This window comes from Polypterus senegalus, chromosome 4 (assembly GCF_016835505.1).
Source record: "Polypterus senegalus isolate Bchr_013 chromosome 4, ASM1683550v1, whole genome shotgun sequence".
NCBI lineage: Eukaryota > Metazoa > Chordata > Cladistia > Polypteriformes > Polypteridae > Polypterus > Polypterus senegalus.
The window spans coordinates 88,396,518-88,414,530 of record NC_053157.1 but is presented as its reverse complement, the minus strand read 5'-3'; the positions used below and the strand labels follow the sequence as shown (position 1 = coordinate 88,414,530).

Sequence of the window (18,013 nt, the reverse complement as noted above, 5' to 3'; positions counted from 1 at the left end):
ATCCATTACAAACAGACACTGGTGCCAACCTTCCATGGACATCCAAATAAATGGAAATCATTTTTGCATATTCACAGCCATATTGGAAGATGTCACCATAAAAAACATGCTAATGGCTGTAGAGTCTGTGATGGGTTCCCCTTACAATATAGTCAAACTGTCTCTAACAAACACTAGAGCATTTTATGTCTGTTTATAGTATTTTATGAATACCTTACACCATGACAGCTGCAGTTTTTGTGACATGTCGCTTGAGAATGTCTATGTTTGCACAGATTTCTGCTTTGTCATCATGTGGAGGAATGAAGAAAAAGGACATAAAACATTCCAAGACTATCTATAGACTATTCAAGACTGACATCTGTCCAAATGAGGATGGCAATAGCAAGAAGTCAGTGGCCAATATAGTAACGGATCCTGGGAACAGAGTCTTGCAAGTGTAAATTATCACTACTTTGAGTTTCATACAAGATAATTATCTACATAAAATGTAATAAGTGTTGAAAGAATTCATGTAATAATTTATGTAATCTACCGATTCCCCCTGTGGTTTTGCCCCAAAGGGCCTCTCACATTCTTTCTAAAGAGCATGGAAGTGTTTCGGCAGTCATCTTTACCAGTAATTGATCTATCGCCAGATTTACAGCTAACATGTGGTAGGGTATAATAGGCACACTAAGACAAATTATTTAAAACCTTGAAAATCCATTTAATAGTTTAAGCAACTAAAAAGCACATACTCTACTATCATCAAAGGGCCAAGTCTTATTAGTTATCTCTTTTTTACATTGGGTCTTAAGTGTACTATTGAAATGGCACTTATAGACCTGTAAACCTATTCATTTGTATAACTAGCCAGACCACATTTATATCGTTCAAATTGGCACATTATCTATGGGTGTATTTTGCATTTTGTAACACAGTCAAAAATAAGAAAATATGTTAAGTTAGAATAAACTACCTACCATTTTTAAATCAGTCTACATGCATATCAACATTTTCAAGTGTAAATAAAAACATATGAAATACATACACACAAAGATAAATGGAAAAATAAGACAAACACCTTTCTAATCATTGTGAGCTGATCATCAGGTACCCCAGCTGGATAAATCACAGATATCATGCCAATAGGTTCTGGTAGCAGGAAGTGGAAAGGCTGTGGAATAGGTATGCATGTTTCTTTCATGTGCTTGAGGATACTCTTTTCCATATCTGACAGCTGATTACATATTTCTCTCATGAGGAGCTCTACAATGCTAGAATAAAGAAAACATATAAATTCAAGTGCAAATCAAAAAATGTTTAGTATTGTCAATTATAAAAAAAATTTAATATTTCCTGTTTATGTAAACAATTTTCTCTGACGGCTAATGGGAACCACAGTCTATATAGATTTACAAATCCACTATTCACTGTTCGTAATATTTTCTGGCATTATCCTTTGATATGCCTCCTACCACCCCAAAAACTAGACAAGCTATATTATGCATATTATCTGACATTTGCTTCTGCAATTCTGTTTCTTCAGTGGTTATCCTCTGCCATGGCATGTAACAACAGACAGATGTGTGCTCAAACCATATCGTTATTTTTTTCCTAAACAGCACCTACTTTTCACCTATTACATTCTGTGCTGTTATTTAATTTAGCTCTTACAAGATGAGATTCACGTCATCTGGCAGCATCAAGATGAAGAGCACATATCAGAGTTTCATTGTGCTTTATTCACATAGTAATACATTTAAACTCATTATACTGCATTGTATTTTTTAATAAAAACCTTATTTTTTCAAAAAGCCAAGCCACATGCACATTGCACTTTCCATGGTGTGTTGTGGATATGCACAATAAAAAAAAATACTCAGAAAACTGACTAAAGTGCCTGTGCTATTCTGCCTATGCTAAAACATGCAATAAACTTACTTAACTTCAACATAATTAAAACTAAACATATGCCTAGAACATCTGTCAGATCGTATCATTTCATTTTGCTCTGTGCGCATACTCAGTCTTTCTCTGCCTAGACTTAAACCTGAACTTTACAGAATAAAAACTCTACTTAAACTGTCAACCTACATTCTTGATCCAGTTACTATGGACATTCTCAAAGATATTTAATGCTTTTTGACAGTGTACTGGACATAGTTAACTGTTCAACAGAGTTCAGAATTTTTCAGTTTTTTTTAAATTGCAGTAGTCAGACCTCTGCTTAAAAAATAATATTGACAGTTCTCTATTGGATAATTTTATACATATTTTTAACCTTTTTACGTAAACTCAGCGAAAATTTCACAATTTTTAACCATTAGAGACTTACAAACTAGGGATTACTCCATTTTAACTCTTTTGTAAATCAGATTTGTCTGTTTTTAAAGCAATTTCCACTATGTGATATATATATATATATATATATATAAATGTTTTTATCCTTATGTTGTTCACTGAAAGTGTAACATCAAGCTGCTAACATAAGCTCAAATCACTATGCTGTAGTGACATTTCAGCCCTGTATTAGTAAATCATTCAAATAAACCAATTTTCCATTCATTCAGTCACTTCCAGAACTCTCATACAGGGTCGTGAAGAAAAGGAGCCCATGCCAATGGCAACTGGCAAAAGTCAGCACCAATCCAGCATGAAGCAATAATCCATCACAGGGCTCTATACAAGCCTATTCATATGTATCATATTATCTATTAAATTAACAGCATGCTACAGGACTACGGAAAACAAAAATGTCATGATACTGCTCTTTCTGAGTCTTTTCATTTAACCAAATTTCTCTATTTTCCCCTATAACTATTTACTCACAAGAATAACCTCTGCTGAGGGCTACTTACACTCCCAGTTTCTGCTCCGGCTGCACAAGTATCACTACATCAATAGGAAGATTCATTTCTACATGGAGATGCTTCTTATGTTCTTGGTGGATGGTAGGTACACTGGACAGTGACGACTTTGAAATCTCCATCATCAGGTTAATATTTATAATATCCTAATGGAAAAAGGGGAAGGTGTAAATTTCCATCTTTTGATATCCTATTATTGCAAGTGATTAACAAAATCAAGCTGAGATGTTTTCCATTAATGCCTCCTTGTTTTTGTTGAAGAACTAATTTTGAATTAACAACTAATATCCAACAATTTTTATATTTATAACAACTAAGAAGCCTTCGGCTGTTATACACCAAAAATCTGGAACAGCTTACCAATAGAAATTTGTCAGGCCAGTATGGTGGAGCACTTTAAAAAACTGCTAAAAACTCATTATTTTAACATGACCTTCTCATAGCTTCATTTTAGTTCAACCTTGATATTCTGTATATGTATTTAATTATTATTATCATTCTTGGTGGCTCCGAAATCCGTACTAACCCCTACTTTCTCTGCTGTTCTCTTTCTGTTTTTCTGTGATTGCAAAAAGCTCCACCATCACCCAGTCAAAGCACCGTGCAGTCCCTACATTGATGGATTGAAGGCCAGAGGTCCACATGACCATCATCATCAAATTCTTTCCTGTGAAGCCTGTAAACCATGAGGACTGACTGAGATCAGTTATGCTACGTAGAATGCCTAGAGGGGGCTGGGCGGTGCCGTGGTCTGGAACCCCTGCTGATTTTGGGTTTTTTTTTTCTCCAGCTGTCTGGAGTTTTTTTTTTTTTCTGTAGTGCCTTGCCATTGGACCTTACTTTTATTCTATGTTAATTAGTATTCCCTAATTTTGTTTGTGTTTTTCTCTTTTCCTTCAGCATTTTGAGCTACATCATTAGTATGAAAATGTGTTATATAAATAAACATTGTTGTTGTTGTTGTTGAACTCAAAAAAAAAATTCACCCTACTAACTCTCTTTATAATTTAAATACATTGATTTTAACATAAAATTCTTTAACCGATTTAATTTAATTCAGGCAGAGAGTCTGAGCTTTCGGAGAAAGTATTGGCCACAAGATTAGTTACCGAGCTAACTGATATACACTACCATCGACAAAATCGGAATCTCAAATTAACCAAACATTCACTTTTTAAGGGTTTTTTCCAAAATATTTTATATTTAGAAAACAAATAGCACAGTAATTGGTTATTACATTTTCTGAAATAAGTCAAGTTTAATATCTATCTATCTCCTATAGATGCTGTTTTAATTTCTTTTCATTTTGAAACTCAACAAGAGAAGTAATTTGACCAGGACCCTTAAACCTTCGTACACAATTCTAAACATGTAAGATGATCAATAGGTGAAACTTCAAAAGCAGTACAGATCAACACCATAAAGTGTTGTTCCACATCCACATGTACTACTAATATCTTTCTGTAAGAGTTAAAAAAAATCTTTTGGATAAAAGACCACCTCTAATCCTCAACATACAAGAAATTAACAGAGACTAATAATGAATATTGCTTTGCTCTTATAGTTTTAAAGCTAATAATAAATATAACCTAATATTTAGGATAAAACCCCAGCAAATGCAGTATTATGCATTTTGGTAAATGTCAGGTAGTTAAATACTATAAAATTATGAGATAAATCATTATCCCACACAAGTTATTAGTTTTGTAAAGTGGATGAAAACGAGTTAGTTTATGAGCACACAAGCTCCCATTCCATAAGAACTACAGCCTCTACAAGTATGCTTGACACCAAAGTTCCAATACTGACTGCCAGTCTCTTGCACATACACAGACACTTATAGAAAACTAATCTTGACAGCAATAAACTAAGCACTAAAAGGTCTTATACATCAAAACTAAAGGTTGACCCATCTTAGCAGCTAATTAGAATCATGCAACAACAGTTTTTATACCTGCTTCTGTTTTTTGGCTAGTGATGAAAACTGCAGGACTTCTGCAGGTTTCTAATTTGACAGAATCCTGGTTATATAATTTATTATTTTTGCTTTTTACATGCAAGACTTAACATTTATTTACAGTAAAACTCACTCAATTGCCACAGATGCTGCCCAAATGTGAATTGTGTCAGGGGCTATGTATTGCCATTTGATTTACTCCAGATTACCTACTTATCCACTTAGTTTTGTATTGTTTGCAAATGTACTAAATTGTTATGTTGGAATGTGTGCCATAATATTGAAAACAGAAAACAATTCAAAGAACTGTATTTATGTGAGTGTACAAGTACTAGCATTTGAAAATAAAATGTGCAGGTAAAAGAAACTTTCTATTAATAGACCTGTTGTCTCTGCTAGTAAGGGTGATAACCAAAACCAGTTTGAACACAATAAATGCTATGGGGTGCTAAATCTATTTTTTTTATCATTCATCTGTCATCTAACCCAATTTATTTAATTTTATAATAAAGACAGCATATCAGTAAACCAAACATCAGGATTTATATTGGCTTAATGCAACAACAGATGCACCTAAGCTACTGAAACATCACGCCTCTGCATGAGGAGCTTATTTTGCCAAATGAAGATGTAGCACAGACAGAAGGTGATTGAAACAGGAAATTCTGCATGTGTTGAGCAACTGTGAGAAATATTTTACTAAAATAAATATGTAAAATATGCTACAAGTCTGTAATTTTCACTAGCCAAAAACTAAATATGGATATCTCTAATTTGAATTTTAGGTAGTCAAAATATAATTGTGCACCTTTTCTTTGGGACAGAAATTGAAGGTACACTGACTTTATTAGTTTCTACTAGTTTCTTAACTAAAGTTTCACTTCCCGACTTGAGAAGACATGCGTGTTAAGTGCAAATATTACCGAAGAAAAGGACAAACTGTTTTTACATCGATATGACTTTAAGTGCATGGGCCCTTAGTACAGCACAAGTACAAGAGGTTTTTCCCATGGAGCATGCTTATCATCCTTGCTCATTAAAGGGTCGATATGTTGCGACCCCTAGCTTGGAAGTTTTGACTTTATTTTTTATAGTTTCGCCTTTTTTAATTGAAAGTTCTGGTTGTTCTTTGTTTATCTGTTCATGTTTAATGCATACTCAGAAGGGGATGGTATTAGATGACTGTTATACAACTGTGAGTAGATTGAATTAAAAACACAAGAAAATATGTGGATTAAAAGAAAATGAGTAATTCCATAAAGGTAGCATCATATAATGTAAATGAGTTACTTAACCCTGTAAAAAGAAGCAAGATTCTAACTAAACTTAAAAAAGAGAAAATTGATATAGCATTGCTTCAAGAGACTCATCTCAGTATAATAGTGCATGACAAATTAAATCGGATGGGGTTTAAATATGTTTTTTCTGCATCTTTTGGATCTGGAGGTAGGAGAGGGGTTGCAGTTTTAATCTCTAATAAAGTGACTTATGAACATCTTGCAGAAATAAAAGATAGAGAGGGTAGATACATAATGATAAGGGGCAGAGTTGAGGGCACCTTAGTTACTATTCTTAATGTCTATGCCCCTCCGGGTAGTAAATGTTCCTTTTTTAAGACTTTGATTAACCTAATAGCATCCGAATCGCAAGGCATCTTTCTCTGCGGTGGGGATTTAAATGTTTTATTGGATCCTAAATTAGATTCTTCGAACACTTCCACCCATTTGGCGAGTCCATTAAGAAAACATAAAAATACAATGATAAAAGAAATAGGTCTGATTGATGTATGGAGAGACTTTCATCCAGGACATCGAGACTATACGTATTACTCACATCGACATACATCATACTCAAGAATTGATTACTTTCTAGCGTTTGGACAAGACAAATTTAGAATAAAAAATTGCAATATAGGATTAATTGATATATCTGATCATGCATTAATATCACTTTATCTAAATTTAGAGATTAAGCCAAAAAACACTCTCTGGAGATTAAATTCTGGCATTTTAAATAATAGAGTGATTAGGGAACAGCTTGAAGTAGAAATTAAACAATATGTGGAGCAGAATGATAATGGCTTAGTTCCGCCTTCTATAATATGGGATGCATGTAAAGCAGTTCTTAGGGGTAAAATTATAGCCATTACGTCTAAATTAAAGAAATGTAGACTTGAAAAACTTAACAGACTTACAAACAGGCTAAATAAATTAGAATTGGAAAACAAGAAGGATCCTAATAAAAAATTCTCAAGAAATTAAGAAAGTCAGAACAGAGTTGAATTGCCTCTATACACAAGAAATAGAGAAAAAACTAACGTTTTTAAAACAAAAATATAAGCAATGAAGCTATTAGCTAGAAAGCTACGTAAGCAACAGGCCGATGAGACAATACAGAAGATACAAGACCCAATATTAAAACAGCTATTCCATAAGTCAGAAGATATTCAGAGAGTGTTCGAAGAGTACTACAAAAAACTCTATACTCGAGCACAGACTGTAAATTCTGACGAAACTGATTCTTTTCTCACTCTCTTAAAACTTTCTTCGGTTAGTGAGACCTGGAATGCTGAATTAACTGCAGAAAATATAATTGTGAATATCAAAAACAGAAATTTTCAGAAGATAATAGCAGGAATTAGTGCTAGGCAACAGATGTTAAAACAGCTTGCCATGCACATTCATGTGTGGCTTCAAATTAACAAAATAGATCCAGATTTTAATGATGGACTACTTTGTTAATTCTATAGTAAAATTGGCAACAATATCTGTATGGCTAACTACAAAACTAAATTATTGTTCATCTTGATAGTTGCCTCTTGTGTTTTAGACTAAGAACAAGTACACACTATCGCAATTTTAGTATTCTTTTGATCTTTTTTTAGTCCTTCAAGCTGCCATAAAACAAGTGTGAAATCGTAACCGTATGAGAATACAGACTGCTATAAAATGTCAATTCAAAATAATAAAAGTTTTCTCTATTAGAAACTCCTTAGAAAGTAAACACTGTTAAAAAATGCACTTACTCTTAGTCTTTTTTTCTCTTTCTTTCTGGAGGATCGTTTGTCACTCTCCTCCTCTTCTGCCCTACAACAAAAACATAAAAATGTAAAAAAAAAACAAAAAAAAACAACTAACAATCTAAGCCCAATCTAATACCTTTTAAGTTCCTTTTCAGTTTTAGTTTGTAGTACAACAATATTCTACATACAGAAGATTATTTGTGGTAAATAATTGTATTGGATAGATTCTATTATTAAATTGACTATCTATTTTATCTATTTATTTTATCTTAACTAGAATTTAAGTTAAATTTAGGTTATGGCTCAGTTCTGCCAGTCTGGATACTTTAGTCTTAGCTTTGCTTTTTAATCCATTCTTGATAAACCAGCTGTAGTCCACTTGCCACATGCTGAATGTGGCCTATGCATTGACTGCATGTTGGATATTCTCTGTTCACAGAACATAATACAGTAAATACTGCAGGGATAAAATGGCAAAATAGTTCAGCCTTTTAGACTGAAGAAGGCAGTGCAATCAGAGGGCAGGTCAAACAAGTAGCAAAGTTGTAGTGAATGGAACTTTTAAAAATCAAAGCACTAAAGTCTTATTGGAAATATATTTTAGTTTATTTTACCACTAAGTGGTGTGCCAAAATGCATAAAAGAGCAGAGACAAGATCATGGAGAGGTTAAAAAAAAAAAAAAATCAAAAAAGTCAAAAAATATCATATAGAAGTTTTAGATATCTATTATCAAAGGCCCAAAACACAGAACTTGAAAAACAGCAAGCAAAAAAAAAAATGTGTTTGCATTATCTGAATTTGTTTTCACTTAAATAAATTACAAAAGATGTTTGTTTTGTTTTGTTTTCTAAATCCACAGGTAAAGAACATGTCAGACCACAATTTCAAATAAGGAGTGAATAATAAAATCATATGTGACAGTGACACCTGATCACAAGATCAGCAAACAAATGTCATCAGCATAAACAACATGGCTATGGCCATACAAAACTAGAAAAAAACCGTGTTGCCCAAAAGAAGAACAAATAATAAGATAGCACTGTGGTAGTGCAATGCGACTGTCCAAACAACATAATATATTGAGGTGTGCATAAATCTCTCTCTCTCTCTCTCTCTCTCTCTCTCTCTCTCTCTCTCTCTCTCTCTCTCTCTCTCTCTCTCTCTCTCTCTCTCTCTCTCTCTCTCTCTCTCTCTCTCTCTCTCTCTCTATATATATATATAAAATCTAATGTCTGTCTTTCTTGTCTGTCCTCTTTTCACAAGAGAACTACTTAACATATTAAGATCATTGAGACTTCTGTCATCATGTATCATAGTCCGCTTACAGGAGCAATTTATTCACTCTAATCTGATAAAGAGGGTGTAGGCCGAGGGGAGCGTCACATCAGGAGTGGGGAGCTGGGTGGGGCCCTCCTCACTCATTTGCCAGCCTCCGTTTGAATCAGTCTACCTCTGGCCATATTTTGGAGCATACCTTGCCTCCTTTAAGGTAGTGATACCTGCTTGTTTATTAAATTTTTGTCCTGTTTGTCCTATTTCACTACTACGCAAGTAGAGCCAAAACATACCCTCATCTTTAGAGTCGATATATTGCTGATATAAAATGACAGCTCAACACATTTCAGCAGTTATTAAGAAGACTCACCACTGCCTTTAAATCCACAAATGTTTGATGAACATGAGATTTCTCTGTATGTTCTCAGTAACTTTTAATTGTGGGTATTATTACTGGCTCCATGACATCCTAGTATATGGCAAATGCTCAGTTCAAAATCATAATGCACTGAAGATCGCAGGCAACACAAATCACTGATGGTATCAAACAACATTCTCTTCAGGACATCTATAATACATGCACAGGATTATTAAACACATTAACCATTTGACAATATTTCATCATATATATATTTGGGATAAAAAGCACCTTACAAGTGGATTATGTGACATGAGTAATTTGATTTTCTTTAATGGGCATTTTGATATTGTTTAATATGTTAGTGTTTTGCTCAACACTGGCCCTAATTGCTGCCTATTATGTAAACAATTTTGTCAGTTCTCCATAAAAACATGAGATTTCCAATTTTTCTTGGCCATACCAACAAACAGCATGAAGTATGTAACACATAACAATGTACAGGTTTTGAATGGAGTATAGAGAGGTGCTCTGAAAAAGATAGGACAAATCTGAAAGAATAACCATTTTAACAGTATTGGTTCTCCCAGCTAATATGAGATGAAAAAATGACCATCTATTAACACTCTATTTAGTGTTTTGCATTAGATTGCAAAAATTTAACTTGCATAAAGTTGTTTGTAATTATATCTCCTAGACATCTGAAGTCTTCTGAAACAGATCATTAAACTGGATCACTTTCTTGATATGTAATAATATTCACTGGGAATAGTACTTATTCAAGTTCATTCTGAACTCAGCAATCCTACATAATTCCTTTATTGTATTCGAAATATGTGACAGAAATGAGTTAGGATCAGTAATACAGAGCATCATGTTATGAATATATAGAGTCACTCTTTGTCTACATTTTTTTCTTATAATCCCCTTAATGACTGTGCAAAAAAATAAAACGTTAGTATTACTGGAAAGGTCTGTCTAGTACTACATTATTGGGAAAAACAGTTTGAATAGTATGAATTTATATGAACAGAGAGTTCTTGATTTAAATAATTTATTTTAAGTATTTATGTTGGGTCTAAACCCATATTTGTGTAACACAGTGGCCAGATATATATATTCAACTCTCTCAAAAACTTTTTCCCCAAGATACAGACTTTGGTATGATCAGACAATGCAAGAGTATATATTACACTGAACGAGTGAACATGTGACAACAGATATCCAACTTCAACATATCCAGTTTAATCTTGTGATGTTATAGAAGGGATCATCTTCTCAAATCTTTTTGCTAAACTTCTACCGGGATCTTGGCATTCAGTATACAGAATGGTCTGTAGATATTTATTCCTCTGGTAAAAACAGTTAATAATTCCTGAAATATTGGTTTGGTGATATGTCATATTTTCTAGTTTCCTAAACGTAGTTAAAATTACTTTAATAGAATCAATAAAAAATTCTGCTGTTCTCTTAATGTCAAAAAACAGAATTCTGCTTGTAAGTAAAATTTGTTTTTGGAGACTACATCTTTGGTGACCTTGCATATACTTCTTCAGTTTTAGAGATATCATTATTACTTAAGATGCCCTTCTAGTTTTTAACTTATTATGCGAGACATATGAAATAAATTTGCCCTTAAAAATATACTTAAAATGTTTCCTAGAGTGTTCTCACGGATATCACAGGGATCTCTATGAAAATATCAACTAATGCAGAAATTGATTTAATAAAATTGGTCAGTTAATATAACAGGATTGAGTCATCAATTGTGAATTATTTGATAAATAATAATGATTTTAGTTATAGAAAGAGAGCAACATGGCTAGAGATAACAATGGAATTATAGTTGCAAGTTTTGAAATAACAATAACTTATCAGTAAAAGGGTGATAAATTCATTAAAAACTGGGACTCAATGACAAAAAAAAAGTAAAATTGTTTCAAATATGACTAGAAAACCTGCATGGGCTCAAAGGTTTTTGTAATCGTTAATAAAAATGTGATTGTTGATTCAGTTGTTCATGACTTATTTAAATTAGGGTTCTGTCTAAATCAGGGTTTAATATACAGTTAAATCTTCTGCTGTTACAAGCCTATAAGGGCTCACATTGAGAATTAAACACAAGATCTTTAAGCATTAATTCGATATTATCCAAATTTGGTGCAAATATATTGTACAGATTTTAAATTTGTTTAATTTTCCTATCATCATAACATAGCACCCATCAGGGTCTGATATTGTTATGATATGGTAAAGTTTTAAAATTATTTGTAGCTGCTGTACATTTTTCTTCTGCCTCGAGTCTAATGTATTTAATTGGTGATTGTGAACTCCTGAGATTTCGAATTTCTCAATATTTTCTTCAGATTTTCCCTCTAAAATAATGTTACATTTATTTTGTGTCATGTTTTTGTTTTTTTGTAGGTTCCACTATTTTTGTGGCACTGCTGCCATATAATGATGCTTCATTGCATGTGATGCAACTACCAGAGAGACATAAAAGATGTGTACTATACAGTCTCTTATACTGTATTCTGTCATAAAAAGCAGTAGCCATTTGTTTCTCAAAAGTTCTACAATTTTTAACTTTTTCTAACTCAGTTTTTCACTTCCCAATCACTAGTCTTTCAGCTTTTGTGACCTGCCTTTAAAATCCTCTAGGAGAACAGATATTACCTTGGTAGCTATGCAGGGGGTTGCCTTTTGAACCAAAAATCTCAATCCTCTGATCTTCCTACCTTTGAGTGAAAGACTTATCCTACTCAATCACTTCTCTGTCTAGGTTAATCCTACAAAAATACCATATCTGATCGGAGATGACTGAAATCCTTCACATTTCAACTCACAAAAATGTAATGAATTATCAATAAATGTTTATATTTCCATCTCCAGGGTTTACTTTGAGATAGGAAAAAATAATGTGTTAATATTTTTTTCCACTTTCATCAAAAAATTCTATATCTTGTTTGCCTCTTAGGAATTTTCAGCTTCAACTGCTTCATTGGCTGACGCTGCAACTAGGAGTTTCTCAGAATGACATTATTTGAAGGTCTGAATTAGTTTCCCAAGCCTAAGTCTGTCACATGATGCCCTTGGTTACTATTTTACACTCAACATTTCGTGCTGCTATCTGTCTGCAGTACTCGAGAAGTGGTTTCACTGACATACAGTATTAATGAGTTGAAGCAGGGTTCCTTATTTAATACTTAACAGTATTTAGAGTGTAACCTAATGTTTTATTTGACTTTCTAATTAATTCTGTGTAATAACTATAGGCCAAGTGTGCTGTGCAAAGGAAAACCTCTAAATCCTTAACAGAATTTGATTCCAGCATGATGATGCCATCTCTCCTGTATTTGTAACTAATGTCGTTTTTATAATGTCTGAGCTACAATAGTACATACACTTGAAGGGAGAACAAAGTCATGTGTTTACTTCTGAAGTTACAGATGATGCATACAAGGGCTTAACAACAAGCTGAGTAAGACCTCACACCACAAACATAAACAATTACCACATGGTAAAGACAATAAGCACAATGTATTTCATTTGAACCTAAAGCAACGATACACAATTCCACACAGTACCTGCATCATTCTGAAGCTCTTGGTATCACAAAACCGTATCTATGTTAAGGTAAATTTAAACTGCAAGTAGCTAGTAAATAACAAGCTAATGGTGAACTTTATCAAACAAGCCTATAGCTTTTATTATTGTTTAATTAATTGGGAGAATAAAACCTTGAGTTGCAGCCTAATATCTTAGACCTCTCTCACCCAATGCTAAACAAAGGGAGAGATGACATTTGGTACAGAACAAAGGCAAAACCAATATTTAATTAAATGGATTGATTGATATTAATCAAATCACTTCCATTTATTTTTCTTCCTCACATTCCTTATCCTCACCCTCATCTATGGTAAGACGCTCTGGATTATGACTAAAATAACTGTCAGACTGTGACCAGAAGATGTCATTAAGTAAAACAGTTGGGTGAAAAGTTGTTCATTCTACAATGGAAGCAATGTTGTTACATGGCAGACATTAGCCGTTAAGCCAGACAGGATAGACAGATTTTTGCTAAGAATGTCTAAAGATATTGAGTAATTTATTGCAAATTTCTTCTTCTTCTTTCAGCTTCTCTAGTTAGGGGTTGCCACAGCAGATCATCTTCTTCCCTATCTTTATGTCCTCTGCATCTTGTTCTGTTACACCCATCACTTGCATGGCCTCTCTCACCACATCCATAAACCTTCTCTTAGGCCTTCCTCTTTATCTCTTCCCTGGCACCTTTATCCTTAGCACCCTTCTCCCAATATACTCAGCATCTCTCCTCTGCACATGTCCAAACCAGCACAATCTCACCTCTCTGACTTTGTCCCCCAACCATTCAACTTGAGCTGACCCTCTAATGTACTCATTTCTAATCCTATCCATCCTTGTCACACTCAATGCAAACCTAGCATCTTTAACTCTGCTACCTCCAGCTCTGTCTCCTGCTTTCTGGTCAGTGCCACCGTCTCTAACCCATATAACATAGCTTGTCTCACTACTGTCCTGTAGACCTTCCCTTTCACTCTTGCTGATATCTGTTTATCACAAATCACTCCTGACACTCTTCTCCACCCATTCCACCCTGCCTGCACTCTCTTTTTCACCTTTCTTCCACAATCCCCATTACTCTGTACTGTTGATCCTTTGCCAACTCTACTTCCTGCATCCTCATCATTCCACTGACCTCCCTCTCATTTACACACATGTATTTTGTCTTGTTCCTACTGACCATCATTCCTCTCCTCTCTAGAGGATATCTCCACCTCTCCAGGGTCTCCTCAACCTGCTCCCTACTATCAATACAGATCACAATGTCATCAATAAACATCATAGTCCATATGGACTCCTGTCTAATCTCTTATCTTATCTGTCTAATCGTCTGTCAACCTGTCCATCAACATTGCAAATAAGAAAGGGCTCAGAGCTGATCCCTGATGTAATCCCACCTCCACCTTGAATGCATCAGTCACTCCCACCTCAGACCTCACCACGGTCACACTCCCCTCGTACATATCCTGTACAACCCTTACATACTTCTCTGCCACTTCTACGACTTCCTCATACAATACCACAATTCCTCTCGAGGCACCCTGTCAAATGCTTTCTCCAGGTCCACAAAGACACAATGCAACTCCTTCTGTCCTTCTCTATACTTCGCTATCAACACCCTCAGAGCAAACATCACATCTGTGGTGCTCTTTCTTGGCATGAAACCATACTGCTGCTCACTAATCATCACCTCACTTCTTAACCTAGCTTTCACTACTCTTTCCCATAACTTAATCCTCCTGTAGTTACTACAGTCCTGTACATACCCCTTATTCTTAAATATCAGCACCAGTACACTTCTTCTCCACTCCTCAGGCATCCTCTCACTTTCCAAGATTCAATTAAACAATCTGGTTAAAAACTACACTGCCATCTCTCCTAAAGACCTCCAGGCTTCCACTGGTATGTCATCTGGACCAACAGTTTTTCCATTCTTCATCCTCTTCATAGCAGTCCTTACTTCCTCCTTGGTAATCCGTTGCATGTCCTGAATCACTATCTCAACATCATCCAACCACTTCTCTCTCCCATTCTCTTGCCTCTCAAAGTACTCTTTCCATCTGCTCAACACACTCTCCTCGCTTGTGAGTACGTTTCCATCTTTTTCCTTTATCACCCTAACCTGCTGCACATCTTTCCCAGCTTGGTCCCTCTGTCTAGCCAATCGGTACAGGTTCTTTTCTTCCTCCTTAGTGTCCAACCTCTCATACAAATCATCATATGCCTTTTCTTTAGCCTTTGCCACCTCTCTCTTCACCTTGTGCCTTATCTCCTCGTACTCTTGTCTACTTTCTGCATCTCTCTGACTATCACACTTCTTCTTTGCCACCCTCTTCCTCTGTATACTCTCCTGTACTTCCCCATTCCACCACCAGGTTTCCTTTTCCTCCTTCCTCTGTTCACATGTCACGCCAAGCACCCTTCTTTCTGTCACCCTTACTACATCTGCTGTATTTGCCCAACTGTCTAGTATCTCTTCACTACCACCCAGTGCCTGTCTTACCTTCTCCCTAAACTCAACCTTGCAGTCTTCCTTTTTCAACTTCCACCATTTGATCCTTGGCTTTGCCCTCACTCTCTTCCTCTTCTTGATCTCCAACGTCATCCTACAGACCACCATCCTATGCTGCTTAACTACACGTTCCCCTGCCACCACTTTGCAGTCTTCAATGTCCTTCAGATTGACTCTTCTGCATAGGATGTAATCTTCTTCCACTCTTGTATGTAACCCTGTGTTCCTTCCTCTTGTTAAAATACACAGGCACCACAGCCATGTCCATCCTTTTGGCAAAATCCACGATCCTCTGACCTTCTTCATTTCTCTCCTTGACACTATACCTATCCATCACCTCCTCATTTTCTCTGTTCCCTTCAACAATATGTCAATTGAAATTCGCTTCAATCACCACTTTCTTTCTCTTGGGTAAACTGTTCATCACTTCATCCAGCTCACTACAAAAATCTTCTTTCTCATCCATTGCACACTCAACTTGTGGGGCATATGCACTAACAACATTCATCATCACAGCTCTAATTCCCAGCTTCATAATAATTACTCTTTCTGACACTCTTTTCACCTCCAAAACACGATTGACATTCTGTTCCTTCAGGATAACCCCTACTCCATTTCTCAGCCTATCCACACCATGATGGAGGAATTTGAATCCACCTCCAGTCCACCTGGCTTTACTCCTCTTCCATTTAGTCTCTTGTTCTCACAATATATCAGCCTTCCTTCTCTCCATCATATATGCTAACTCTCTCCCATTACCAGTCATACTGCCAGCATTCAAAGTTCCTACCCTCAGTTCCACTCTCTTTACCTTCCTCCTCTCCTCCTGCCTCCAGACACGTCTCCCCCCTCTTCTCCTCCTTCTTCTTCAGCCAACAGTAGCCCAATTTCTGCCAGCACCCTGTTGACTAACAGTACTGGTGGCAGTCGTTAACCTGGGGCTCGACCGATCCAGTGTGGAAATTTGTATTGTTCTCCACATATTGATTTGGCAAACTTTTACACTGGATGCCCTTTCTGACGTAACCCTCCCCATTTATCTGGGCTTGGGACTGGCACGAAGAAACACACTGGTTTGAATTTATTGCAGATTTACTTTTGTTAAATTAGAGGCAGTAGTTGAGTAATTGTTATAACTTTTGACTGGGGGGTCCCACATAATATATAAGGACTTCTGACAGAAAGGCTTCTTGAACAACATCATTTAGACGAACAATTTCAAGACTGGAGCAGTTTGGTCATTACAGAAAGAAACAAACACCACATACCGCAACAGTTACGCAAAGTGGGGGACGGGGGCGATCTTATGACTAGGGTTGTGAATAAAGACCATGTAAGCATTTAGAAAAAATGAAGTGTTCAAAAAAAATAAAAGGTTAGGGTTTATCTAATTTTAGAACTTGTTAAAGACAACAAATTTATTAGCTATTTCATGATTTGTATGACTGAGTGGGTGATGTGGCAAATGCATCATATCTGGACCTTTGTAAACATTGTCAGGAAGAACATTCAATTACTAGCCATGTGTGGCCAACTACGTTGCGCGTGTTAAAGTTGTCTGTGAAGGGCTCCCTGTTTAAATGTGGCTGCCAGTCGTGAACTGCGCCCTTCGTCGCACAGCATTATGATTTTTTATAAGGGAAACAAAATTACAAAAGAAAACCCTTGGATATTGATTCGATAGGAACGGCCTACTCGGAATCACTGTCCGAATAGTAATTATGTGGTGGTGTAGGAGCATTTCTGCTTCTGTCCGTTCACAGTCTGTTTCGTTTTCACGACGCTGTTGTTTCCTCTCACGATCTCTTCTCAACCTTTCTCCAGTTTCGCAGATTGCTTTGTGGCAGTCCAAAGAGTAAGGCAATATACACAGAGCAATGGTTATAAAAGGGGGACACATAGGTATCCAGGTTCTTTAAAGCATAAATAAGGATCACTTCACTGACATGTGAGCAAGCCACGGTACAACTGTGAGACTCACCGGCTACAATGTAACAATAATAATTTCTGGAACGTACCGTTACATTGTCATTCATTTTACCCACTGTCTTTCTTTCATTCATATGTTACGTAGGCACGTACCTTTTATCTTCGGCAATCTCATTCTCTAACCAGGCCTCAGGAGCTAACCAGCGTAACCCTGTCCACCACCCCTTTCGTTATTCCAGCACATTGTTGACATCCGTGAGTAACAACAATGTACTAAACTGGAAGGTGGTCTATGCATGCGTGGAATTCGCAGACAAAGAAAGATCAAGATCTAAATGAAGATCTCTTTAGTTAATTTAAAGCACTACAATTTGTTTAGTTTGAATGTCTGTGTTTTGAGGTGTGACTGGCGTACAACAGTCTTCAGTAGTTTAAGCTTGGAGGAGATTCTTAATGCAATGCTTATGTTTTAGCTGTCTCTCTACTGCCATCTAGGGCTTCTT

The 18,013-nt window shown here is 35.8% G+C and overlaps 1 protein-coding gene across 2 annotated transcripts in view; it reads right to left on the bottom strand.

The window, feature by feature from the left end:
* Nucleotides 1-18,013, bottom strand: part of ufsp2 (ufm1-specific peptidase 2) — a 60,933-nt gene that overhangs the window by 28,592 nt on the left and 14,328 nt on the right. For both annotated transcript variants that reach the window (XR_005633349.1, XM_039750993.1), the window contains exons 4-6: nucleotides 7,835-7,895; nucleotides 2,844-2,998; nucleotides 1,067-1,259 (exon numbers count right to left, since the gene is read on the bottom strand). Coding sequence is in view for 1 of the 2 variants with exons in the window: in XM_039750993.1 (XP_039606927.1) it covers nucleotides 1,067-1,259; nucleotides 2,844-2,998; nucleotides 7,835-7,895 (409 nt within the window). In the remaining variant the exon portion in view is untranslated. The remainder of the gene's footprint in view (nucleotides 1-1,066; nucleotides 1,260-2,843; nucleotides 2,999-7,834; nucleotides 7,896-18,013) is intronic.